The 27,026-nt window shown below is 41.6% G+C and overlaps 1 protein-coding gene and 1 long non-coding RNA gene across 13 annotated transcripts in view; one reads left to right on the top strand and one right to left on the bottom strand.

Moving 5' to 3' along the window:
- mkln1 (muskelin 1, intracellular mediator containing kelch motifs) overlaps positions 1-19,328 on the bottom strand; it is a 28,174-nt gene extending 8,846 nt beyond the window's left edge. Inside the window, exons 1-12 of one of the 11 annotated variants that reach the window (XM_090214037.1) lie at positions 19,081-19,328; positions 10,487-10,556; positions 8,698-8,840; positions 8,517-8,605; positions 8,238-8,347; positions 7,359-7,551; positions 6,832-6,966; positions 6,572-6,637; positions 3,205-3,317; positions 2,603-2,815; positions 2,004-2,225; positions 1,450-1,579 (exon numbers count right to left, since the gene is read on the bottom strand). In XM_090214037.1, the coding sequence (XP_090070163.1) occupies positions 1,450-1,579; positions 2,004-2,225; positions 2,603-2,815; positions 3,205-3,317; positions 6,572-6,637; positions 6,832-6,966; positions 7,359-7,551; positions 8,238-8,347; positions 8,517-8,605; positions 8,698-8,834 (1,408 nt within the window). In that variant the 5' untranslated portion in view covers positions 8,835-8,840; positions 10,487-10,556; positions 19,081-19,328. Of the gene's footprint in view, positions 1-1,449; positions 1,580-2,003; positions 2,226-2,602; positions 2,861-3,204; positions 3,318-6,571; positions 6,638-6,831; positions 6,967-7,358; positions 7,552-8,237; positions 8,348-8,516; positions 8,606-8,697; positions 8,841-10,486; positions 10,557-18,563; positions 18,881-19,080 lie in introns of those variants that run through there. The other 10 variants (XM_090214040.1, XM_090214039.1, XM_090214036.1 and 7 more) reach the window with 10 other exon arrangements.
- Positions 19,329-20,429: 1,101 nt separating this feature from the next.
- Positions 20,430-27,026, top strand: part of LOC110500107 (uncharacterized) — a 53,223-nt gene continuing 46,626 nt past the window's right edge. For both annotated transcript variants that reach the window (XR_002470058.3, XR_016490203.1), the window contains exon 1: positions 20,430-20,735. This is a non-coding gene — a long non-coding RNA (uncharacterized LOC110500107). The remainder of the gene's footprint in view (positions 20,736-27,026) is intronic.

Genomic DNA, 27,026 nt, shown 5'->3' with positions numbered 1-27,026 from the left:
GTCGCGGCCGGTTACGACAGAGCCTGGGCGCGAACCCAGAGTCTCTGATGGCACAGCTGGCGCTGCAGTACAGCGCCCTTAACCACTGCGCCACCCGCCACAACGTCTTGACTAAACTCAGCAAAAAAAGAAACGTCCCTTTTTCAGGACCCTGTCTTTCAAAGATTCTTTGTAAAAATCCAAATAACTTCACAGATCTTCATTGTAAAGGGTTTAAACACTATTTCCCATGCTTGTTCAATGAACCATAAACAATTAATGAACATGCACCTGTGGAATGGTCGTTAAGACACTAACAGTTTACAGATGGTAGGCAATTAAGGTCAATTGGTGGAAGAGTGGGGTAAGACTCACAGCAAGAACTGGCAAATCTGGTGCAGTCCATGAGGAGGAGATGCACTGCAGTACTTAATGCAGCTGGTGGCCACACCAGATACTGACTGTTACTTTTGATTTTGACCCCCCCTTTGTTCAGGGACACATTATTCCATTTCTGTTAGTCACATGTCTGTGGAACTTGTTCAGTTTATGTCTCAGTTGTTGAATCTTGTTATGTTCATACAAATATTTACACAAGTTTGCTGAAAATAAACGTTTCCTTTTTTGCTGAGCTGATATGATAACTTTGGTAATTTATGTTTGAATATATATTTATTAGACAGACAGACAGTATCAGTCTAAAGTTTGGACAAACCTACTCAAAGGTTTTTCTTTATTTAAAAAATAAAATACTATTTTCTACATTGTAGAATAATAGTGAAGACATCAAAACTATGAAATAACACATATGGGAATCATGTAGTAACCAAAAAAGTAAAAGATCCATCCTGAAAAAGGGACGTTTTTGCTGAGTTTATGTTATCTTTTCTGTTAATGATCAAAATTACTAAAGGTTCCAGTAACTTTGGTGAAATACCAGTAGCTTTGCAACCCTGTGTGTGTGTAATAGAACAAGTAGAGGATGAAAGAGTGTGGTTCTGTGAGAGAGTGAGAATAAAACCTAAAGAGAAAGTGAATTGTGAGAGATTGAAACAGTGTGTGTGTGTGGTGTGAGAGCGCAATCTAATTAAATGTTCCTGTGGTTTTGCTAAATACCACAATAATACGGGGGTGGGAATTTCTAAGAACCCCACTTGCACATGACAAAAATGCTATTCTCAGAAGCTGATGACATCAACTGCTCACTTTCTAATCACAGCAAGCAATTATGAATTCCAACTTTGTAAAGAAACGCACTACGGCCACGCTACTGGAATCTCTGTTGCCCTGCAGAATGGTCGGAACCCAGGGAAAGCAGTAAAGGGGACTTCCACATGAAAACCTAAATAAGTTTAGCCTTGCAACACCCTTGGCATTAGACCTGCCAATCTGACCAGATCCATTTGGAACAAAATGTTGGCACTAAACAATTAAGGTGCTGGTTGTACTATACTAAGCGGACAGTCTTACCCATGCCGGAGTCTTTCTTGGTTCCGTCTGAGATGATCTCCACATGGTCCCCGTCCACGTCGTAGCTGAAGAAGTCATTCAGGTACGTCTTTGACCTCTGACCTCCGAACACATACAGACAACGATTCCTCTGGAGAAAGGAAGGGGGGGATGAGAGAGAGAGAAGAGCAAAATCTAGTTCATGGTTCATGCCAACACTGAATGGTTTACATTCTTCTGTGAAACAAGATAATAGTCTGAACAATTTTCCTTGGCTTCATAAACGTCCTGAGAGTAAAATTGGTGCATATTTGTTCTGTTATGTCTTTTGCTTTCTCTAAAAACACAAAACAGAAAGCGGTGAATTCTGAATGCTTCAGTCATGATTGTGTGGGTATTGATTTGTTTCGGTCAATAAATCATTCTGGTGTTTGTGCTGAATTCTATAAAGAATGTCACTGCAATGTTGCCACATTGTGTGTTGATATGTGTGAGTGTATGAGCACAGTTCAGTAACATCCAGGCAACATTAACCTAACATCAACACCAGTTATGGTACTACTCCCATAACTCACAGTGTGGAAGAGCATGCAGTGTCCGATGCGTGACTGGACATCCTCAGGCCCAGCGTTGCAGGAGTCTTCTCTGAGCAGGCTCCATGTTCCGGCCTGGCAGTGGAAGGCATACAGCCCACTGAACTGGGGCTCGGACGTCCTGCTGTCCTCCACACTGCCGTTACACATCAGAATCCTTCCGCCAAACGTATAGATCATGTGCTTCTCCGAGTCCATACACATCTATAAGGAGAGGGAGGAAGGATGAGAGAAAGGGAGAGAAAGATTGGGTACGAAGAGAGAGTCATGAGATTCAACATTTGGATTTCAGTGTTGGGCTTAGAGCAGTGGAAACAATATGCAAAAATCCTTGGCATTTACAGATCAATTTTTAGCTTAAAAAGTGGGACAGGAGGAAAATATGTCAAGACTATAGCACTTCATCATCAGTGCTCTGGTCTCACCTCCAGATGGCTGAGTGGACCAATTATTTAACCAACAAAAACTCTGTAACCTATTTTTAATGAGGCCCAAAGTGTTTAAATTCACTCCTAGCCAGTTTGGTCCAGTTTGGACGTGTGTGTGATACAGCTGTGTGAGGGGCTAGATAATGGGGTAACCTGGTGGTCAAAGACGAGCTTGGGCCCGCCGTCGGCTGACGTGTCCTCGCTGAGCAGTGTCCAGGTGTTGGCATCGACGTCGTAGCGGTAGAAGTCACTCTTCAGAGACTTGCTGTTCCTGACGCTGGAGTCTAGGTAGCGGCCGAGTGTGTAGATCTGCCGCCGCTGGCTGTCGATGCACATCTTGTGACAGGACCGCGCACTGGGACCACTCTGGGAGAGGACAGGGGGGGGGGGGTAAGCCATCACACCAACTATCTATAAAATGGGAGAATGAGATGACTCGGCCCCCTGCTCCCATGTGGTGACAGCGTTGCTACCATTTACTGAACTTGGTTGATATCCAGGTCCTAATCAGAAACATTACGCCTTTGTTATATTTTCCTATAGTGAAACGTTCAACTATTATCTTCATTATAATCATCCGTTAGATAGACATTACCTTCACCTTGACCATCATGATCATTTCTATAAACAATTTAGTGTTCTGCACATTAAGCAGCTGTAACAATCAGTATGGACCATTTAACAGTGTTGTTCTGTGTCACCATAACTCCTCTTTTCCACCATCCTTCTGTCTTTCATACATCTTGCTCTCTCACCTCCTTCTCTGTGTCTCTGGAGATGCAGACCCACTGGTTCTCTTGAACACTGTAGGCCCAGAAGTCAGCCAGGTCCTGTGTGCCGTCCCAGCCCCCAAAAAGATACACCGTCTCTGTAGGAAACAGGGAGCCAACGCTGGTCAACACCTGGGATGCATTCAACATGACTGAACTACTCTGGTGCCTATACTGAAACACCAAGAAGACTACCGCAAAGCAAAATGGTCCTGAAACTATCCCCTCACACTCAAACCTGTATACTGGTTGAAAATGGCAGATTTGGTCACTGATAAGCACTATTGTAATGCAGTGGCTATACAGTAACATGCTGTACAAGACGTCAGAACTCAGGGTCTCCACTACAGAGCTGCATGGGATTCAACAGACAGGCGTTGTAAACAGCAGTTATAAGCGCAACAAGAAGATACACCCGCCCCTCCCGCTAATTGGGCAAGTTTTGCACATGTTTAAACAGAGAGGGGAATATTGTAGATCAAGAGGATTTGATTTGTTTTGAAAGATGAGACGTTGTCTATAAATACTGCTTTGATGTTATACAAGCAAACCACGCACCCACAAGTCCAAATGTGCGCTTTGCTTTTCCATATGACGAAACTCAAGTCCTTTACATTATCAACGTTTATGATCGCTATATTTGATGTACAGTTACAAGGATGACATGGCATCATACCCTGGGTCATTTTTATCAGCCCGTTTGTCACATTGTGAAGAAAATTTACCAGCAGAACAAACACCTGAATGTACTCAATAATCCATTCTATGCACACCAAAATGACTATCCTTATCTCTGAAAAGTGCCGTATGAAAGCCTAACACGAAGATAGTGTTTTATAACTTAGCTAGTCATGTTGGCAAGAGAATAAGCTTTCAAAATTGTGCCAATCTGACACAGAATGCAATTTATAAAATGGACCAATTCTGGATTGCGAAAATAATAATTGTGTGATGGGGGATGGAGGGCCATGCTTGCTTCAATTCTTCAACGGTACAGCTAGGAGAGCTAAAAAACACACCTAATAGCTGAAAACCCTTTCCTTGAGCCATAAAAGTGAATTGAAATGATTTAGTAACTGTGCACACTTCGGAGAGCTGTGTGGCCACTTCCATACACCAGTTAGACGTCTTAATCTAACGCTTGACTGCTGTGTCCTCACCTTTGGTCCGATAATTTCCCCATATTTTGAAAAGTGGTCCCTTTCAATTGCTACCATGAGGAGTAGAAAAAGGCTATTCAAGAAACACTTTGACTACATACTGCCATACTGAGTGCAATCATGAGAATTTTGGGAGGAAATCATCATTTCAACTGTAGTAAACAGAGAGTTACATTCCATTCCAGAAGTCCTGAAGAACCCCTGAATTGAGTAGCTTGAGTGCATAATTAACACAGCGGTGCACAGGTTCAATGGGCCGTAACCATGGCAAATCAGCAGAGCAGCACACAGGGGTAATGTCTGCATGGCGTGCAGACTGTGGAGGTTTTTCTAGGTTGGGGGGGTGGTTACTCTAGGTCATCTGGATTGGCCAAAAACACAGTACTCAGTGTCTGGGGGCCTGAGAGACAGACCAGTGAGGTGCAAGGCTTCTCACAGCCTGTATACACACGTGCACAATACAAGCCTTTGTCTTTACAAACCCCTACAGGCAAGTAAGCCACCAAAACATTACAGAGCACTAAAATAACCACTGTGTCTTCTACAAAACAGCTTTAAAAAGGCAATAATATGTCTTATACGCCCACAGCAGTAGAAATCCACTTTTTTCGAGTTGAAAGATGATTGCAAGAGCTTACCTACGACGTTGGACAACACAAAGTCAATAAGTCATTGTTTTAATCAAAGTAGAATATTTGGGCTTGAAGTGACAACCCCAAACTGCCCACTTCGTGCCAATGCTGTGTCCTTTCCTATGAAATGACGTGCACACGTTCATTTCAGGGCTGGGTTTTACATCAAATGGTACCACCCACCAGCATGGCATTGTTTATTAATCAGAAACACCTGCAAAGTTTGCAAGTCGTAACTAAGCTGAGCAATATAGAGAATATTTGGCTACAGCAAAGATGGCGGATAGGCTGTTTACATTTTAAAACACTGTCAGTTCCGGGCTAGTTAATGGGTTGGGTCTCCCACAGACACCAATGCAACAGCAGCTGGGACTGGTCTACTTACTTCATTGACTTTTATTGAACCAGAAAGAAAGAAAAACAGTGAGTGGGGTGTCTCGCGTCCTCTTCCTTCTCTGGCTACAGTAAGTGTAGGCTGAGCCATGGCGCAAATTAAAATAGGGGGTACAAATGTATGTTTTTGCACCTCCACTTTTTTACCAAAATTCATTGGATAAATTGCGTGTGATATGATTGCATTTTGGAATCACGCTCCCTGCAAGATGAATGGTTTTGAACACACTCCACTGCTTTGATTGGTGCTGCTAGAAATCAAGTGTCCACAAGCTTAGCTTAGCTTGTGCTGTTGTTACATCAAGTATCACCAGTGTCACCTCCACTAGCTGTGAGAACTATGGCAAGAGCCTACCAAAGGTTTCCCTGTGTCCATTACAATGTAGAACAATGTGTCTAGTCCACACCGTTCAATAGTTGGCAGGAACGCAACTTTGGTCTTAACCAGTTGGATAAACACTCCAAACAGCCTACACGACCGCTCGGAGGCATCCGCATGGTCCTAAAGCACACCGTTGCCTCGTTTTGTATCACATTCTAATGATAAAACTGGAGGGGACAAAAATGGGTGGGGGGGGGGGGGGCCATCCCCAGTGAAAGTTGCACCCCTGATAGTTAGGCTATCCATATTACCAGAGCGTCATCTTATTCTTTCCAGATTCCCAGCCACAATTTATGAACAATGACAAACCTTTGGAGATATAATAGATTGCAAAGACACTGCTTTACCCTATCCACCTGTGGCAAAGTTTTCCCTACATTCTTATGACAAATCCAACTCCAGAACCAACCGTAGCCTAGCTGCCTAATCTTTTGAACGCAGTGTAGCAACAGATAACATTAGTTAGCCGGATAAGGTTAGCATGCTAGCTAGCTACACTGACAGCTGTTGGTGCCCTACTTGTTGTTATTTGTCCACTCCATGTGGAAACACCCACGGCATTCCCACCCCCAATTCTTGAATATGTATTATCAGCCTGCGTCATTCTGCAGAGGTGGAACCTAAACGTCAATTTCTGCTAAAGGACAAGAATGACATCGCCCTCTGGTGGGGGCCTTTAAGGCCAGTTGGTAAAACACATTTGGAAGAGGAAGAATTCCAGTTGAAGTAATCGGCGACATTATAGGGGGTGTTGTCTAGGTGTGGTTTTAGCCAGCATGCCTCACCTGTCTGAACATCGATGACCATCTGATGACCTCCCCTCATCCCTGGTCTGTTGTCATCCTCATTACCTGGAGAGAGCGATGGGAGCGGTAGAAAGGGGTTGAGGGAAAGGAGGGAATAAAATGTAGGAAAGGAATGGAGTGTTGAAGAAAAATGGAGGAGCAGAAAAGAAAGGGGGGGCGGGGGAAAAAAATGGATTAATCGCTATAGACCGGTAGTGTACAGCATACCATAGCATTTTGTTAATGAACACATTTCCTACTTGAGTAGTTTGTCTCACTGTTCATGTCATCTGGGCTTGGCTCTTGGGCGGTTGTACCTTTGTTACTCTTGGGGATGATCTGACTCCATCTTGGCTTGTACTCTTGCTGGCTGATGTACTGGTTAAATAAACCGTCTACAGAGGAAAAGGTCAAACACGGGAAGATTGTCCAGATTATTTTAGCCAGGAGATAGAAGTGAATAGTTTTGTTACCTTTTCAACCTCAAAAAGAAAGTATGATGTCAGGATGACATTGCCATGCCCTGTGGTTTGAAATCAATCTGATAAAATGAAAAGGTAATGTATAGATACATGGGTCTATAGTGTAAATAATGAATCACTATGGTATCCACTGAATTCATGAGCTAAATATAAGCCGAGCTAGGTTTTAAGTTCTCAGTCATGGGATGGTAGAGGTCTGTAGTTAGTATGATGATTGAGGTCATGTAGTTATATTGAAGTTGATATGTACAGGGCAGTAGGTCCAGCCCCCATCGGTCTTTCTGAGGAGGTGTGGGTGTCAGGACCTTTGACGGCTTTGTCGATGAGCTCCTCACAGGCGTCAAAGTCTCCACGGAGTACCAGGCGGTCGTGGAGGTGTGTCAGCATTTGGTGTTCCAACGCGATGCGTGTCTTCTTCTGCAGCGACTCAAAGGCCTCTGTGTAGTTATGCTGCCGGAAGTGCTTCAGGCACAGGCGGATCGCTTCCTGTTCCCGGTACTAGAGGAATACAGGGGAGGGGCCAAGGGGGGAGGGAGGGAACACACTCACTGTAATATTGGCTCCATCTTTGTTCAATGTTTTTCATCACAAATGTTATACTTCATATTATAAACTGGGTGGTTCGAGCCTTGAATGCTGATTGGCTGAAAGCTGTGGTATATCAGACCGTATACCACGGGTATGACAAAAAAAAAATGTTTTACTGTTCTAAATACGTTGGTAACCAGTTTATAACAGCATTAAGGCACCTCAGGGGTTTGTGGTATATGGCCAATATACCATGGCTAAGGGCTGTGTCCAGGCAATCCGAGTTGCATCGTACCTAAGAACAGCCTATAGCCATGGTATATTGGCCATATACTGCACCTCATCGGGCCTTATTGCTTAATTATAAACTGGGTGTTTCGAGTCCTGAATGCGGATTGGCTGGTATTTCAGACCGTATACCATAGGTATGACAAAATATTATTGTTAATGCTCAAATTATGTTGGTAACCAGTTTATAATATCAATAAGGCACCTCTGGAGTTTGTAGTGTATGGCCAATATACCATGGCTAAGGGCTGTATCCAGACACTCTGCAAATACCACACCCTCTCTGGCCTTATTACTTAAGTAACACACTCAGACTGATTCTCTCCCTTAACCAACTGTGTATGTGAGCGTCTCAGAGGCAGGCTCACCTTGCTGTACCAGTTAAGGCAGGGCTGCACTACATCAGGTTCCTCTATGCCATGCAGCTCAATGTACCAGATACTGAAGTTAAAACTGGGCCCCCAAGACATCAGCGGCACTGAGAAAGACAAAGAGAACGGTCTATAATTTAAGTTATCAACTATTTCGCCAGTTTGACTTATTTCCATCTCCAGCCATGTAGCATCCCTTCACTACAACCATTTTCAAGCTGGACTGAGTACAACGCGTAGGCCCAAGCCTTGGGCCCATTCCATTTCCAGACTCACCTATTTTAACAAATCTGCAGGGAAACATCTGTTCGTCGATCTTGTGTTTCAAGGTGAAGGTCTCCTTGTTGTAGTCATTCTTCAGGCCACTGCAGAGGAATAAATATGGTACAGACAGGAAGGTAGGTTATTTATACAGTAAATAATAACACTTCACTGTCCCTCTGCCCTCGCCCATTACCTGGACAGGAGTTCTGTCATGTTCTCTTCACTCATCCCACCAAACACTTTGAACTTCTTCAGGTTGCACACGTGAGTCTTCTCATACTTCCCAAATGTGATGCTTTGAACGATCGCTGGCCTTTCCATTTTCAACATTAAGTACTGGAGGGAAAATAGAGGGGAGAATCTGATCAGCGGTCTCTCACAATAACTTATAACGCAGTGTCCGATCTATATTATCAACACATGACACTGCAGTTTTCATTCTACTGCTCTCCGAACATGTTTCACAACACTGCAGATGGCACAGACCGCAGAGGAGAGCTGCTGTTCACAGGTCATTGGAGTGGTAACTAGCCTGGGCATATCTGCTACCGACAGGACAGGGCACTGACCTGAGCCCTCTGGGAGAGACAGAGGGGATAGAGCAGCACAGATGGAACATCGATTAAATCTGCTTTCCTGGAAACCAGGCAACCCACAATCCCTGGAGACCCATGTTTCTACAAATCCTGTAGGTTTAAATGGCTGTGTGAGTGAGCAGTAACCATCCACTACCAGAGTGCATCTGCTAGGCTTACTAATGGGTCCTCTGATACGGTTCCATCTTCAACAGTTTTCATCAATAATAAGGCAGACATATTGCATCTCATTAGGTTATCGCCTAGGGTACATTTAACACAGAGGGATTACTCCTAGGCTTGGGTATATCGATCTTTCTTCTCCAAAACAGTCCTGTCCCGTCACCTAAGAACATGGCACACTTGATAATGAAAAGACCCGTATCTCAATGATTTGTCGTTTCTTGTTGCCACAGAAACCATTATAAAATATTTAAATGAAAAGACTCAGTCTTCATTTACTGAATAAAGAAAATAAGCTTTGCGATGGGGTATAGCTTTATCATTTGTTCAGTAGAATTATTTTCATGGCTTTACCTCTCCACAACCTCCCTCTCTTTGAAAGGATAAAAGGGGTTGATGAGAGTTCAACATCTTTATTGTGTGAGAAGTATTTGACTTAAACAGATGCAGTGGAGTTTTGCCTCTGCCACACTTGAATGTCTATCTTAGGTGGTTAAGACGGACATGCTTAGTTTCCTCTTGCTGCAAAAGCAAACTTTCAATTTCCTCTGCCCGTAACCACAACACAGTCAAACACGCTACGCTGGGCAACATCCTATTCCCAAAAGTGCAAATGCAAAATGCATACTGAAGATGCGTGCGTTGTCAGCTAACACTTCAATGGGGCAGAAGTCCGTGGATTTTATGACTGGATGGCCAGATAGCTACCAACAATGACAAGAAACTGCTATGTGGGGAATCGTAAGTGACTCGTTTCAACTAGTTTAATATTTTTTCTTGAACTATACCATGTCTTGTTTTGAGGTGTTTTGCCTGATTTCATGTCAATGCTAAAAAGGCTCAAATTCACTAGCTAGCTATCCAACAAGTGTAACAATGTATTTGAGAGGCAACATGTGCACATTGTGCAAATGTATTTATGTTTCCAATAAATGCTGGAGACTAAATATAGTTTACATGTCGTCAATCTAAGCCAACGCAGTCTGTTTTGCCCCATAGTTGAATGCTTTTGTTGCTAGACAACCAACCCGTCTATTAGGCGCTACTATTTTGCAGCCACCAGAGAATTGAGAATACGGATGTTGTATGCAACTGGGCACAGACCCGCTACTGAAGAGCCCCATCCCAAGACAGGTAATGCACAAGGCATGGAAGGTGCGTGAGTGACAGGTAGGCCTGAGTATGAGACAGGTGTCTATGTGGGCGGGGCACAGCAGACGTTACCTGTGGAGGGTAGTTGCTCTCAGATGACCACCTGGAGGACTGGTCATTGGGTTTGTCCACCAAGATGTTTCTACACACAGAAAGGGAAAGATGGGAGAAAGGACATGTTTCAGCCAACATGCAACCATTTGTTGTGAGCAAAGGGATAGGGTAATATCCATGTAAAAAGGACCCATGAGCACCACATGTGCAGGGAGTTCATAGCAGCATATCAAATTGGGAGTCAAAAAAAGCTAAGCGTGTATATTTTGGGGAAATTAAGGCATAGATACATTTTCAACCATTTTCCATCTTAAAAATACGTCACATGTATGTGCAACATGTCACTGCTCTCTCACTCGCTCTGCCGTGCGGGTATCTTGTGTATCTTGCTAGCTGTCTCATATGGCGAGGGGCTGAAGCTCATTGGTTGAACACGAATTGCTAGGGGGCAGATCCACTTGGGGGAAAATAGCACAGCACAGCTTCCAGAAAAACAGTTCCTTTCGAACTAGGAATTTCGTGGCTAATTGAAGTGAGACAGTGATTCTGCATGTATGAACTAAACATTGACACATCTAGCCCAAAGCAGGAGGTTTAAGTAGTTGCCAAAGTACCGGAGCATGTCTTTAAAAAGGTATTAGAAATACATCAAAACACAATAATATTATTGAAGTTAAGAACTTATATCAACACACATTTAGTTTAGGAGAAATTAAGCTTAAGAAACATTGCCTTGTGCCTTGTAATTCTGTTACCAAAAACCCACATATCTTTAAGATAGCTTCTAATTTCTCTTCTGGGCTTGACATTAAAAAACATTTTTTTTTTTTTTTTTTTACTTGTCTGAAAGCTCAAGACCCCAAATCCTCCCCCCCCCCAAAAAAAATGGGAACCACTTTGCAAAATAACATTCATTATCACTGGTATTGACAATGGAAGGATGCTGCTCTCTGATCCCATGTATTATACAGTAAACTGGCAACCTGTCATTCGGGGCAGAGCCTGCTTTGCTTTTTGCATGTTATTGTGTCACATATCAGTTTGCAAACAATGTAGAAAAAAAAGTTAATAAAATCGCATACTTAAGGCAGCTCCAAAATGCAGGTGTTCATCCTAGTTCAGTGCTTTCTGTGGTGGTGGGGCAAGCCAGCAGAAAATATGGAGTGTTGCACCGTGATTGGTTCAGTGTTCTGTCACTCATGGGGACACTACGTCACCGCCAAGTCTAAGAGTAGAGCTAGAAAATTCATGCCCCCTGGGTGCTGCCATGGAGTTACATTTGAAGTGCCCATCCAAGAAGGCTCAAGGTCATTGGCCACAGATAAGATGTGGTTTGATGTTATTTTATCTACAGTAGCTTTGACTGGACTGATTATGTCAACATCATACTTTCAAAATCTTAGCTGGCCATCATCATCAAGATTCAAGTTGTCAATCTACTGGCAAATCTTTTTTAATCCTTGTCATATGAAGAGAAATAATGAAGAGAAATTAAAGGTAAAACGTATCGGTGCTCCTCGGCTATTGGACATAAACATTACACAACAAGTTGGAAATCGCAAATTCAACAATGAATGGTTTAGAAGGAATCAGTGGCTAACTGGTAGAGGTCGACCGATTATGATTTTTCAACGCCGATACCGATTATTGGAGGACCAAAAAAGTCGATATTGATTAATTGGGCCGTTTTTTAAATGTTATTTGTAATAATGACAATTACAACAATAATGAATGAACACTTATTTTAACTTAATATAATACATCACTAAAATCAATTTAGCCTCAAATAAATAATGAAACATGTTCAATTTGGTTTAAATAATGCAAAAACAAAGTGTTGGAGAAGAAAGTAAAAGTGCAATATATGCCATTGTAAGAAAGCTAACGTTTCAGTTCCTTGCTCAGAACATGATAACATATGGTGGTTCCTTTTAACATGAGTCTTCAATATTCCCAGGTAAGAAGTTTTAGGTTGTAGGAATTATAGGAATTATAGGAATATTTCCCTCTATACCATTTGTATTTCATTAACCTTTGACTATTGGATGTTCTTATAGGCACTTTAGTATTGCCAGTGTAACAGTATAGCTTCTGACCCTCTCCTCGCTCCTCCCTGGGCTCGAACCAAGAACACAACGACAACAGCCACCCTCGAAGCAGCGTTACCCATGCAGAGCAAGGGGAACAACCACTCCAAGGCTCAGAACGAGTGACGTTTGAAATACTATTAGAGCGCACCCCGCTAACCATTTCACTTCAGTTACACCAGCCTTATCTTGGGAGTTGATAGGATTGAAGTCATAAACAGTGCAATGCTTGACGCACAACGAAGAGCTGCTGGCAAAACGCACGGAAGTGCTGTTTGAATGAATGCTTACGAGCCTGCTGCTGCCCAAAACAAAACAACTGCTAACCCAGAACTGCAAAATCTGACTTCAGTGAGTTCAAGACAACTGGAAACTCTGGAAAAACGAGCGACGACTGGGAAGAAACGTTTTGAACTTTCATCCAACCCGGAATTGTGAAATTTGGAACTCGGGCCTCTTTCTAGAGCGACGACTTGAAGATTACTGACGTCATCATGATTCACAACCCCCCCCCCCCCCAGCTCGCTCATTAACGTCTTAACAGAAATTACGGATTGCCTCTTATCCGCTTGTCGTGCAAACTATGGTATAAAGGGACATGTCAGTTGTCAGTAGAAAACACATTTGTTTAAGCAAGTCAGCCATATGAGCTGTTTTTTTTAAAGGGCAGTAAATGAGGCTGAATGAACTGTTTCGCTGCCAGACAAGCCTCCACTGATAGCCAGATGTAGCAGTGGTAAGGTGTTGGGACTGCTGTTGGGACTGCTTTATGTAGGTCCTAACAGTTTGTGGACACTGTTTGTCACCGTTAAAATGAATGTATTGTTTAGTGTTGCGTCTTTGCTGGCATGTATCCCTCGTTATTTTTTTTCCCCCCACCAAGATTTACATGCTAAAACCGCCACTGATATAGCATCTCTTGCCATTGTGGCCTTAACCAAGGCACTTGCATCTTGAGCTGGCCTGAATGGCCACGTACTCTTATAATCTCCAACTGGCACAGACAGGTGAGGACTGACTGCCCCTCAGAGCCCGGATCCTCCCTAGGTTTCTTCCTAGGTTCCTGCCTTCTAGGGAGTTTTCCAAGCCATCTTCTTAGCTGGCTGTTTGGGGTTTTAGGCTGGGTTTCTATAAAAACACTTTGTGACATCTGCTGATGTAGAAAGGCCTTTTTAAATAAATTGTCTTTCATTTGATTGACTTACCCCTCAAAGTAAAATACTGCACCGATAGGCTCATGTATAAAACATGTGGTCTGTGGTTCACAGAAGTAACAAGTAAAGGTAGACCTAACAATTAGGTTAGTTGGTGTTTTTCCTGATATACATTTCAGTTTATGAATTATTAACGGATTAAAACTCGTAATACTGTTACTAAGTCAGAGTAGTCACAAACTACAGTTGGGTCACCTACTGTCCTCCCTTACGTTCAGCTCATTTGTTTTATTTTTCTGTCATCTGGTTGTCAAAGCAAGAGGGTGAAAACAGTCTGGACAACAAAAGGTTGAGTAACGTAGAGCACACTAGAGTAAGGTATAATGTACTGTACTATATGACACTACTGTACTAAACTCTACTGTACTGTAATTTGATGCCTAAACTTCTGAAACATAGACGTCCATGATTAGATCAGATTTGGTTCAGTCCGGACCAACCAAATTTGGTCGTGTTTGGGAGCGGAGCTCATTAGAATAATAGCCAGTGTGTCAAATAATACCTATATATGCAAAGGATGATATTGCATATTTCTACCTTTGTGTAGAACTATGCATTTCTATGTAGTACAGATCAGAGACCAATGATCAGGGTTCAGCGGTATCCATATTTCCATACCATGCCTGTGCCATTCCGGGATAGACTGTATTACGGTAGTGCACACAAGTTATGATTTAATTTTTTCAAAAGTAAAACAAAGCCCCAAAGAAAGTACTTGTTAGCAATCTGGTAAGTACAAAGAAATTCTTATAGCGGATGCTAGGTAAATGCTAACAAATACTACAGAATTCTCATAGCGGATGCTAGGTAAATGCTAACAAATACTACAGAATTCTCATAGCGGATGCTAGGTAAATGCTAACGAGCGCATGCAAATATTTACTCATTGGACAGACAACTCAGCTCAAAGTTATGCAAGTATCTTAAAACGCAGTTTGCAGCACGCACAAAACAAATATTAGGCAGCAGGGGATTCTCTGCTACTGCTACCAAGAAGCTTGATCTTGCAAGCTTAGTTAACATGAGCTATTTAGCAACATTCACAAGTTATGTAGCAAAACCCAGCTGAAGAGAGTTTATTTGGTATATCTTAAATAGTTCACTTAAAACTTATTTGGGATAAGGGGCAGCATTTTCACTTTTGGATGAATAGCGTGCCCAGAGTGAAATGCCTCCTACTCAGTCCCAGATACTAATAATAATAATATGCATATATTAGCATTGGATAGAAAACACTCTGAAGTTTCTAAAACTGTTTGAATGATGTCTGAGTATAACAGAACTCATATGGCAGACAAAAAAACGGAGAAAAAATCCAAACAGGAAGTGGGAAATCTGAGGTTTGTAGTTTTTGAACTCACCCCGATTGAATACACAGTGGGATGGATATTGGTTATGTTGCACTTCTTAAGGCTTCCACTAGATGTCAACTGCCTTTAGAACTTTGTTTCAGGCTTCTCATGTGATGAGGGACCGGATGGGAGCTCTTCGAGTCAGTGGTCTGCCTACAGCCTCGTTCTCAGTCACGCGCTTTCACTTGAGAGGTAGCTGTCGTTCCATTGCTTTTCAACAGACAATGGAATTCTCCGGTTGGAACATTATTGAACTTTTATGGTAAAAACATCCTAAAGATTGATTCTACACTTAGTTTGACAAGTTTCTTCAACCTGTAATATAACTTTTTGAACGTTTCGTCCGAATGGACCAGATCGCGCATTTGGATTTGTTTACCAAACGCCCTGACAAAAGAAGCTATTGGACATAAATGGACATCATCCAGAAGGCGAGGTCAGTACAGGTGCATCAAAGCTGGGACCGAGAGACTGAAAAACAGCTTATATCTCAAGGCCATCAGACTGTTAAACAGCCACCACTAACATTGAGTGGCTGCTGCCAACACACTGACTCAACTCCAGCCACTTTAATAATGGGAATTGATGGGAAATGTAAAATATATCACTAGCCACTTTAAACAATGCTATCTAATATAATGTTTACATACCCTACATTATTCATCTCATATGTATACGTATATACTGTACTCTATATCATCTACTGCATCCTTATGTAATACAGTATCACTAGTCACTTTAACTATGCCACTTTGTTTACATACTCATCTCATATGTATATACTGTACTCGATACCATCTACTGTATCTTGCCTATGCTGCTCTGTACCATCACTCATCCATATATATTTATGTACATATTCTTTATCCCCTTACACTGTGTATAAGACAGTAGTTTTGGAATTGTTAGTTAGATTACTTGTTGGTTATTACTGCATTGTCGGAACTAGAAGCACAAGCATTTCGCTACACTCGCATTAACATCTGCTAACCATGTGTATGTGACAAATAAAATTTGATTTGATTTGACATAAATGATTGACATTATCGAACAAAACAAGCATTAATTGTGGAACTGCGATTCCTGGGAGCGCATTCTGATGAAGATCATCAAAGGTAAGTGAATGTTTTTAATGCTATTTATGAATAATGTTGACTACCCAACATGGCAGATATTTCTCTGGCTGGTTTGGCCCTGAGTGCCGTTCTCAGATTATGCTTTTTCTGTAAAGTTTTTTTGAAATCTGACACAGCAGTTGCATTAATAAACGTTTGAGTTTAAACGAGTACATTTAGCGTAGCGCATTTGCATTTCCAGGTGCCTAGTTGAGACGTCTGCGTCTCAAGTAGGATCAACAGGTTAAGGAGAAGTGTATCTATATTTCCATGTCTAAAAATAGTATTTTCATCGACATTTATAATGAGTATTTCTGTGAATTCATGTGGCTCTCTGCAATATCACAGCATGTTTTGGAACAACTGAACGTAACACGCCAATGTAAAATAAGATTTTTGGATATAAATATGAACTTTACCGAACAAAACATACATGCATTGTGTAACATGAAGTCCTATGAGTGTCATCTGATGAAGATCATCTAAAGGTTAGTGATTAATTATATCTCTATTTGTGCTTTTTGTGACTCCTCTCTTTGGCTGGAAAAATGGCTGGGTTTTTCTGTGAGTTGGTGGTGACCTAACATAATCATTTGTGGAGCTTTCGCTGTAAAAGCATTTTTGAAATCAGACACTGTGGCTGGATTAATGAGAATTTTAGCTTTAAAATGGTGCCTAATACATGTATGTTTGAGAAATTAGATTTCTGTTGATTTGTATTTGGTGCCCTGCAATTTCATTGGCTGTTGGCGAGGGGTTCCGCTAGCGGAACCGGTTAATAGTTATAAGATATATAGCTGGAAAACATTAGTAGTGAATTTCATACAAGTTTTAATTGATCAACACACTTAAGTTGCGCTGCAGGAGTGACTCACCATGCAAAGCTCCTACGTGACTGCCTCAAACCACTGTTCTGCGAAACTAGTACTGGTAAGCTTTATAATAAAAAATGATCTAACATGCGAAATGATGAATGCGATCTGCATTATCCATTGCTAGAGCTGGGCGGTATACTGGTATTGATGCACGGACCGGTTTGGGTTTTTACTTCACCTTCTATAACGGTATTTGAATGTTTTTGTTTGTTAAATGTGATACGCAGTGTGTAACGTCCATTTTTATAGTTTACTTCGCTACTTGAGTCATCTTTCACCACTGTCACTCTCCATCCACTTTCCACACAGACCAACATGTGCTGTCCCTCGACCACGAGACACTTGCATTCAGTCTGCGTGGTCCATGCAGCATATGCAACAATGTTGATGACAACGATGCAGTTGTCACTTTGCTTCTTAATATAAATCTACTATCATTTTGTAATTACACTATTAGCTTGTGTTTCTTACATCTGAAAACTAACTGGACTGTGACCTGAATGGCGTTCCTAATTTGTTCCGGCATTGGCCAGAGCAAATTAGGCCTACTGATGATGACCTCTCACATCCCTCATCATCATCAAACATGGAATAGTATTGTGACAGAGGCAGTGGTACTACTGTCATCAAGGCTGCAATTACAAAGGCAGACCAAATCTGGTATTTTTTTTCACTAATGGGTCTTTTGACCAATCAGATTAGCTTTGAAAAATATTTATGGGTAAGGACAAAATACCCATTAGTGGAAAAAAATATTAGAATTGGGCTGCCTGTGTAAACGCAGCCCAAGACACATTTTCAGCCAGTTCCAAGCTAACTAGTGCTGAAAATTGCAATTGCACGAGTTAAAAGAGCGGGATAATAAGTTCCATAAATAGCTGACTGTACAGACATTTCCTATGGTGTAAGGTTACCCAAGCAATGCCATAGAGACATACTAACGTTAGCTAGTTCTCCCTTTGGCTTTGCACGAACAGGTACAGAACAGTCAGACTAAACATGCCTACAAAAAGTGTAGGTGAAAAAAGTAGCTATGATTAGTAAACTATTTAGCTAACTAGCTAATTTAAAAAGTCATGAGTGGTTTTGGCTACTAACTTAGTGGTGGTCGCATGCTCGTCTAGTTTGCGAGCTCGCTAACTTAACTAGCTAGCTTTTTTCCCCCAACTCGTTAGTATAGCTGTTAGATAGTTAACAATATCGGCTTTACAGTGCACGACAAAACGTCACACAGTACACAAAAAAAATCTATTTAGCTGGCTATGCGTGCATTTTGTTTACTCAAGTAAATCTAACTAGCTAACGTTATCCCCGTTGCCTAACGGTGGAGTAGTTAGCTCGCAGTCAAGCTAGGCCGTGGAGAGACGATTCGATGCACTGTGGCAGTTAACGAGACCTGCAGCCACGAAAACAAATACATACATGTGGTCAACGTATGTGTGCATTACTCACTCTGGTAAATATGTGGAGGAATAAGAGCTCCATTTAAAAACACTGAAGGAGAGGACTCTGTTCTCTGGAACGACCGCCATCTTGTTGCAGAAAATGACAAGCAGCAAAGGCTCGAGTGACAGTTCTTAAAGAGACAATACACTTTAATTCGATTAATGCTTTTGGTTACATCGGTCAAGTTCAATAATAGACAAAACTGTTCCAAATATTTATGAGGACATGATAATGATTAGTGACCCTGGAAATGTGCAGGGAACACTTGGACCAAGTTATTTCAACCAGACTGCTTCCATTTGGCTTAGTGTTTGTGTGTGTGTGTGTGTGTGTGTGTGTGTGTTATCATCGCAATAGGTTTTTCCTGACACCTATTTTACCTGCAGATATAATATAGTTTAGAAACTTTTAGAAACTATTCAGTATAGGCTTGTCTCATATTTGTTGCACGTTGAGAGACTGAACAGCATCAATAGAATTGTTTGAAATACTGTATCTCTCAAAGATATGCAACCGGTATTACCTTACACAAGCAGGACTGATGTTTCCTCCTGTGTTTGGTTTTCCTTATTCATTTTTAACATAAGCCCATATCTTTTAGTTCCCAATGTGTTTCCCACCAAACTCCCGATGATGAGGATATCACAGGATAATAGAGTCACTGCTTCATTTTTATGTCATCTTCCCTGATGATCTCAGTTCCAGCCTGAAAGTCACAGGGCACATGAATCCTCATCACCCTTTCCAGTCAGCATGAGATAATAACTGCCCCCCCCCCCTCCTCCCCCTCCCCCTCACACACACACACACACACACACACACACCTCTCTCTTTCTCTCTCCGTGACTGTCCAACCTATGGGGCAATTACTGCACTGATTCGATCTTGATTTCTTGATTCTAGTTTCTGATTATTTGTGTGGTTGTTTGAAATTGTTCTGCACTGTTAGGAGCTAGTAAGACAAGCATTTTGCTGCACACGCTATAACATCTGGATAACTGTGTATGCAGAACAGTCAACTATTTAGTGGTTTACTATTAGGCTATTATATTATTGCAACAACAATAATCGTATTATAAATAAAGCCTCATATAATTGTACATCAATTACTGAAAACAATAATAGCCATGACTTTCTGAGCGTCAACCAGGCTTTGATCATCCCATTTTTCGAAAGGACCATCTGCGTGTCAAATGCAATTTGACACCGGTGAATCATTTCCAAGTGGATTACCAGGAAGCTTCTTGATGTAAGAAATGCAAGACAATGTCATTTCTTCTAAGTGCACGAGCAGCACTTGGCACAGGAACCTCTTAATTTACCATAAATGGGGTGGAGGGGCACTTTTTATTAGTGACCTTTTTTTGTCCAAAGCACAGCGGACAAGGGATTATTGAGTGACATAGAGAAGTATATGCTACATTAAATTATGACTCATTTTGTAAACTATTCTATTTAATTTTCACTTACTCAGTTAAGTATTCGAAATTTGGTAAAATTATAGGCTACATGTTTATCATGATAAAACATATATTAACCTATAGGCCTATCGACCACGAGGTCACTAGACACTGCATTGGTCCTATAATAGCAATAAATGCACCTGCTCATCTCATTCCTGAGTCATGGTCATGTTGATGTTATAGCCTACACATGAGCTCATATGTGCGGGAAATAACTCACTATGTGAATATTTTGGAGACTTATATAATTATGTAGGCTAGCTTATATTATATGGGCCAGAACTTGGACGCTGTAGTCTTTATTATGCGATTAATGGCTCATTGCTGTTTACCGAGCGCAGTGGACTTCCCCCTGCCAAACAGTGACTGCGCATGGACTGGATCACGTGGGAGGTCCCTTTAAGTTTCCATTGAAAGGCTTGGCCATGTCACATGATGGACATGATATAATGAAATAGCAGGAAAACAGAGACCGAGTGTACCCTGAGCTGATAAAAAAAAAAATCTACGCACTCATCTGCAATAGCACCATCGCAATTGCCTCGGAGCAACTGGGGACCATGTCGGGGACAGGGGCGGTCCAGAATACGTCCCCATCGGACGGGACATGTCTGTCGATTCGCGATTGTACCTGCAGCTATTAAGCACTTTTTGAAGGGAAAGTGCGTGTTTATTCCATCCATCTACCTGGGAGCGGAATCGGTGCTCATCTCACGTGAGTTAACTTATTTATATAATGTCCCAGATGGTTGATACGCAGCTGGGTAGAGGCACTGTTTCTCTATGCTCTTCTCAGCTGTCATTTATGCGCGTTACCGCAGGTGCTTTCCGCGTGTTATTTTGTCTTTCTCGTGTTGATACAGCGGAAGAATCGCATTGTGTTCTGTGTTTTTTGTAAGTGCGTGATACGAAAATTCGCCCCTGCTTTTGTGGCTGAGCAGATTTAAAAAATAAATAAAAAATCCAGATTTTTGCTCTCTATAGCTTTGCCAATGTCCGCATTCCAGTTTGTGTTGCGCATATTGAACTTTAAGTAAGCTCGACAACTGGGTCTTTGCTTTCTACACATTTGATAGCCTATTGAATGTATGTTGTTTAGAAAATAATGCCTATAGGTCGTCCATCTCACCCATATCTTGAAGGATGGCACCGCAACAACACACAGACCGCTGTCTGGTCCAATGCTAGAAAATACGAGCAAGAAAATGTTTTGTTTAAACTAAAATTGAAGTCGCCACTATAGTCTGATTTTGCGTTGTCGAGACAGGTTATTTGGAGCTTCGAGAGGGCGGCATTTTTATGAGGACGCACTTTCATAACTTGTGATGTTCAGATCTCCAATCGTCATCATTACGCAACATAAACAGAACATAACTACTCATCTTTATGAATTATAGCCTGTTGTGATGTAAAATATTGAGTAGCAAAATCATTCATAACCTGGTTAAAGTTTCTCTGTGAAATAATTGTAAAGTTCTAGAATTAACCAAATACTGGGCTATAGCATTGTGATTGGGGTAGCCTTTATATGTCCGATGCATGGAGAACTTTCCACTGTCAAATCGGAAACTGCGTAGCTGTAGGACCGTACGCCAGTGATACAGCCTATACCCCCCCCCCCCCCCCCCCCCCGCTAGCCTACAGGTGGGGCCAAATCCTTTATCAACATGTTCTACAGTCCCTCTGTCGGACAGGGACGGGATGTTAAGGAAATGTGGCAATAACATTTGACGTCACTGCCTTGTACAGTATGTCGGAGTAGTGTAAGGCGTTCAAAACAGGTAGGACCTCGAAAATCTCCGACTTCAGTGTGTTCATGATAACTGGGAACTCGAAAAAAAAAACTATCTCTGGAAGGGAAAATCGTTTTGAAAGTTCATCCAATTTAGAATTCCAAGTCAGAATCTCGGGCATATTTCTTGACCTCGGATTTACAAACCTGAATATTTTTTATTTTATTTAACCTTTATTTAACTAGGCATGTCAGTTAAGAACAAATTCGTATTTGCAATATATATATATATATATATATATATGTGGGAGTGCCTTTTGCCTTTTGGTAGGTCATCATTGCAAATAAGAATATATATATATGTATGTATATGTGTGTCTAGATTAAATTTTAGACTGCAGCTGTAATATGTGCTGAGAGAAGGATAGTGTAGCCATACTCCCAAGTACTTGTATGAGGTGACTACCTCAAGCTCTAAACCCTCAGAGGTAGTAATCACACCTGTGGGGAGAGGGGCATTCTTCTTACCAAACCACATGACCTTTGTTTTGGATGTGTTCAGAACAAGGTTAAGGGTAGAGGAAGCTTGTTGGACACTAAGAAAGCTTTGTTGTAGAGCATTTAAAACAAAATCCGGGGAGGGGCCAGCTATAAAACTGTATATCACCTGCATATAAATGGATGAGAGAGCTTCCTACTGCCTGAGCTATGTTATTAATGTAAATTGAGAAGAGCGTGGGCCTAGGATTGAGCCTTGGGGTACTCGCTTGGTGACAGGCAGTGGCTAAGACAGCAGATTTTCTGACTTTATACACTGCACTCTTTGAGAGTGGTAGTTAGCAAACCAGGCCAAAGACCCTTCAGAGACACCAATACTCCTTAGCCGTCCCACAAGAATGGAATTGTTTACTGTATCAAAAGCTTTGACCAAGTCAATAAAAATAGCAGCACAACATTGCTTAGAATCAAGGGCAATAGAGACATCATTGAGGACGTTTAAGGTTGCAGTGACACATCCCTATCCTGTGCAGAAACCAGATTGCATACCAGAGAGAATACCATAGACATCAAGAAAGCCAGTCAGTTGATTATTGACAAGTTTTTCCAACACTTTTGATAAACAGGGCAAAATTGAAAAAGGCCTATAACAGTTGGGATCAGCATGATCTCTCCCTTTAAATAAAGGACTAACCGCGTCTGCCTTCCAAGCAATGGGAGCCTCCCCAGAAAGGAGAGACATGTTATAAAGGTCGGAGATAGGCTTGGCGATGATAGGGGCAGCAACCTTTAATGAAGAAATGGTCTAAACCATCTGACCCAGATGTTTTTTTGGGGTCACGTTTCAGGAGGTCCTTTAGCACCACGGATTCAGTGACTGCCTGCAGGGAGAAACTTTGTAGCGGTCAGGGGAAAAGAGGGAGAAGCATTGGGGCTAGTCGCATTAGAAGGGGTTGGAGATGAGGAAATGTTGGACAGGTAAGGAAGCATGGCTGAGTCGGACAAGAATCCTGACTTAATGATGTGGTGATTAAAGAGCTCAGCCATGTGCTTCTTGTCAGTAACAACCACATCATCAACTTCATGGGACATGGGCAACTGTGAGGAGGAGGGTTTATTCTCCAGGTCTCTGACACCATAATTTGACATTGTTGTTTTCCGAGTTCCCAGTTCTCTTGAATACACAAAAAAATACTTGCAACTGACCGCCTTTGGAACGAGCACAGAGTGCAGGAACGTGCATCTCCATCCCCTTTGCACGTATGTGACAAGACCTAGACATACCAATGGCCAATTGATAGATTGTAACATTGCCCGGGCCAACTACATTTTATCATTGTTTTTGAGTGTGTATAAGAAAAGAGCATATCAGTCCAGTCTAAATCTCTATCCATTCCATTTATCCACAAAAACTAGCTTAAGAGCCAAAACACAGGTGGCATGAACTCTCCTCCTGTCACAGCAGAGCAGGCTGACATCCCTCTGTAAAGTATAAGAAAATATGCTTTCTAGAGATGGGACTCTTTAACCCAGCACTATTAGTAAACACAGCCATAGCTGCAGGAAGTAGGGGTGCTGAGGGTGCTGCAGCGCCCTCCTAAAAATTCAGAATAAAAAAAGAAGAAGAATTAAAAAATAAAATAAAAATAGCGCAGCACCCTCAAACTACTTCCCGTGGCTATGAACAGAGCTATGAAAATGCTCTCATGTCCTGTCCTGTCAGCAAAACTAGTAAGATAGTAATGTACACATAGCTACATGCCCTTTTCCACTATAGTTTACCAGGCTTAAGGCTGTACCTACTGCGGTCCATTGTCCATTTATGACTTTATTTGTTGATTGAGACATTGCCAGCCTGAATCACTTTACATAAAAAGAGGAACCATTGAAGGACGTGGTAAATTTCACAGGAATCGAGCCCTTTTTCGTGTAACACCTTGGGGTGTGTGCGTGTCTGTGTGCATGTCTGTTTGTGTGTGTCACGCCCTGACCTTAGAGAGCCGTTTTATTTCTCTATTTGGTTAGGTCAGGGTGTGATTTGGGGTGGGCATTCTAGGTTGTTTGTTTCTATGTTTTGGCCGGGTATGGTTCTCAATCAGGGACAGCTGTCTATCGTTGTCTCTGATTGGGAATCATACTTAGGCAGCCATTTTTTCATTTTGGTAGTTGTGGATAGTTGTCTTTGTTTGTGCATGTAAAGACTTACGGAGCTTCATGTTAGTTTTTGTTGTATTATTGTTTGTTGGCGACATTTGCAAATAAAGAAAAATGTACACTCACAACGCTGCACCTTGGTCCATTCCATACGACGATCGTGACAGTGTGTGTTTTGGTGTAGGTTTCCATTTCTGTGGTATTACAGGTTTGTTATTCTAGAGAAATGTTGATGTATTTTCCTCTTTAATTAATATCTTTCCTTTAATCTTGTGTTTTGGACCAGCATTTAATTCATTCTGAGGGATTTTGTTTTTGTTCCTCATACCCTTGTCAACAAAGTGTCAAATTAGCCTAAGTTCTAGACCTCAGCTCAATTTGATAATTCATAATCTAGCTATTGATGTAGCGGTTTTCGTCCTCCTCTGAAGAGGAGAAGTAGGAAGGATCGGACCAATGCGCAGCATGGTAAGTGTCCATAATATAATTTGAATGAAATGTAACTGAACACAGAAAACAAAAGAATAAATGGAAACCGGCACAGTCCCGTATGGAGCAAACACTGACAGGAAAAATAATCACCCACAACCAAAATGGGGAGAACAGGCTACCTAAGTATGATTCTCAATCAGAGACAAACGATCGACAGCTGCCTCTGATTGAGAACCATACCAGGCCAAACACAGAAATACAACATAGAAAAAAGAACATAGACTACCCACCCCAACTCACGCCCTGACCAAACTAACACAAAGACATAAAAAAGGAACTAAGGTCAGAACGTGACAATTGAGCAAGTTGAAGAGACTACATTTCTTGGTGTCACCTTGGATAGTAAACTGTCATGGTTAAAACTTATTGGTTCAATTGTTGTGAAGATGGGGAGAGGTCTTTAATTGATAAAGAGATGCTCTGCTTTTTGACACCACACTCCACAAAGCAAGTCCTGCAGGCTCTAGTTTTATCTTATCTTGATTATTGCACAGTCATATGGTCAGTTGCGGCAAAGAAGGACCTAGAAAAACTGCATCTGACCCAGAACAGAGCAGCACGTCTTGCTCTTCACTGAAATCAGAGGGCTAATATCAATACTATGCATGCCAGTCTCTCTTGGCTAAAAGTAGAGACTGAATGCATCACTTCCTGTTTAAAAAAAACCCAAAGTGTTAAAAATTCTAAATTGTTTGCATAGTCGACATACACACAGAACTGACACACACACTTACCGTACCAGACTTGCCACCAGGGGTCTTTTCACAGTTCCCAAATCCAGATCAAATTTAAGAAAATGTACAGTATTATAAAGAGCCATGATTGCTTGAAACTCCCTTCCATCTCATATTGCTCAAATGAACAGCAAACCTGGTTTAAAAAAACAGATAAAGCAACACCTCACCACACGCCTCTCTCCTATATGACCTAGATATTTTATGTGTCTGTACTTTACTGTACTGTACCGTTCCAGCCATTATTATGAGCCGTCCTCCCATCAGCAGCCTCTACTGATATACTGATATGTAGGCTATGTGGGATGTTTAAAATGCATGTAGTTCTGTTCTTGAGCTGTTCTTGTCTATTAATATTCTGTATATGTCATGTTTCATGTTGTATATGGACCCCAGGAAGAGTATTTGCTACTATCACAACAGCTAATGTGGATCCTAATAAAATAACCCAAATAAACAATTATTGTCAACAACAAGCAGAAGAAATGTGAATGAAGCACGTTTGAGTTTGAGCAGGGTTGACATTCCAAAGCATTGAGTGAGATTGAGTGTGTCAACATAACTCACGTTATTATAGTTGTTAGTCTAACATCCCATTTCAAAGGAGAGGTTCAGGGATATAAGCAGTTGTTTCCTCTGGAGGGTGCATTACTTTTTAATTTTATTTATTTAACTAGGCAAGTCAGTTAAGAACAAATTCTTATTTTCCTTGACAGCCTAACTGCCTGTTCAGGGGCAGAATGACAGATTTGTCAGCTCGGGGATATGAACTTGCAACCTTTTGGTTACTAGTCCAATGCTCTAACCACTAGGCTACCCTGCCGCCGACTTAGCTAAACTATGCGCTGCACTTCACTACAGAGGAAGCAGCGAGATTAGTGACATGTTTAAAATGGCTAGAGTGTCACTCAAGTACTGAAGTATATTTGTGTTTGTGTGTGTGTGTGTGTGTCTGGTGTAAGTCCATGCTGAAACTGACATCGCAGTCTGCGTCACAGGCCATGTATTAAGTCCAGTGTTGACAGTCTCCCTGTTACAGGCCAAATGGGTCTGTTCTTGTCCATTACAACAAACATACCATTTAATTTAATGATATGTTGTTGTGTTTGTCTTTTAGCCACGGCTGTATTGAAAGTTGAAGCATGCAGACAGAGCCTGTGTCTGTGTAATTTGCAGCAGACTGCAATTTAATTCCTGTCCTCTTTCCCCTCCCTAACTCCATAAGCCATCACTACTGGTGAGTCAACAGTAGCTCAGCAAATGTTACTTGAAAACACTTGGATTACAGACTGATTTGAGTACAGAGATCATTGAGGTTGGTGGTTTCACTGTGTGTGGGATGTTGTTGAATTATTGCATTTCCTCAGGCAGGTGTGTTGTACGCAGAGTGTTGGTG

Source organism: Oncorhynchus mykiss, chromosome 21 (assembly GCF_057628025.1).
Source record: "Oncorhynchus mykiss isolate SJ-2025 chromosome 21, ASM5762802v1, whole genome shotgun sequence".
Taxonomy (NCBI): domain Eukaryota; kingdom Metazoa; phylum Chordata; class Actinopteri; order Salmoniformes; family Salmonidae; genus Oncorhynchus; species Oncorhynchus mykiss.
This window is presented reverse-complemented; position numbering and strand designations above follow the sequence as displayed.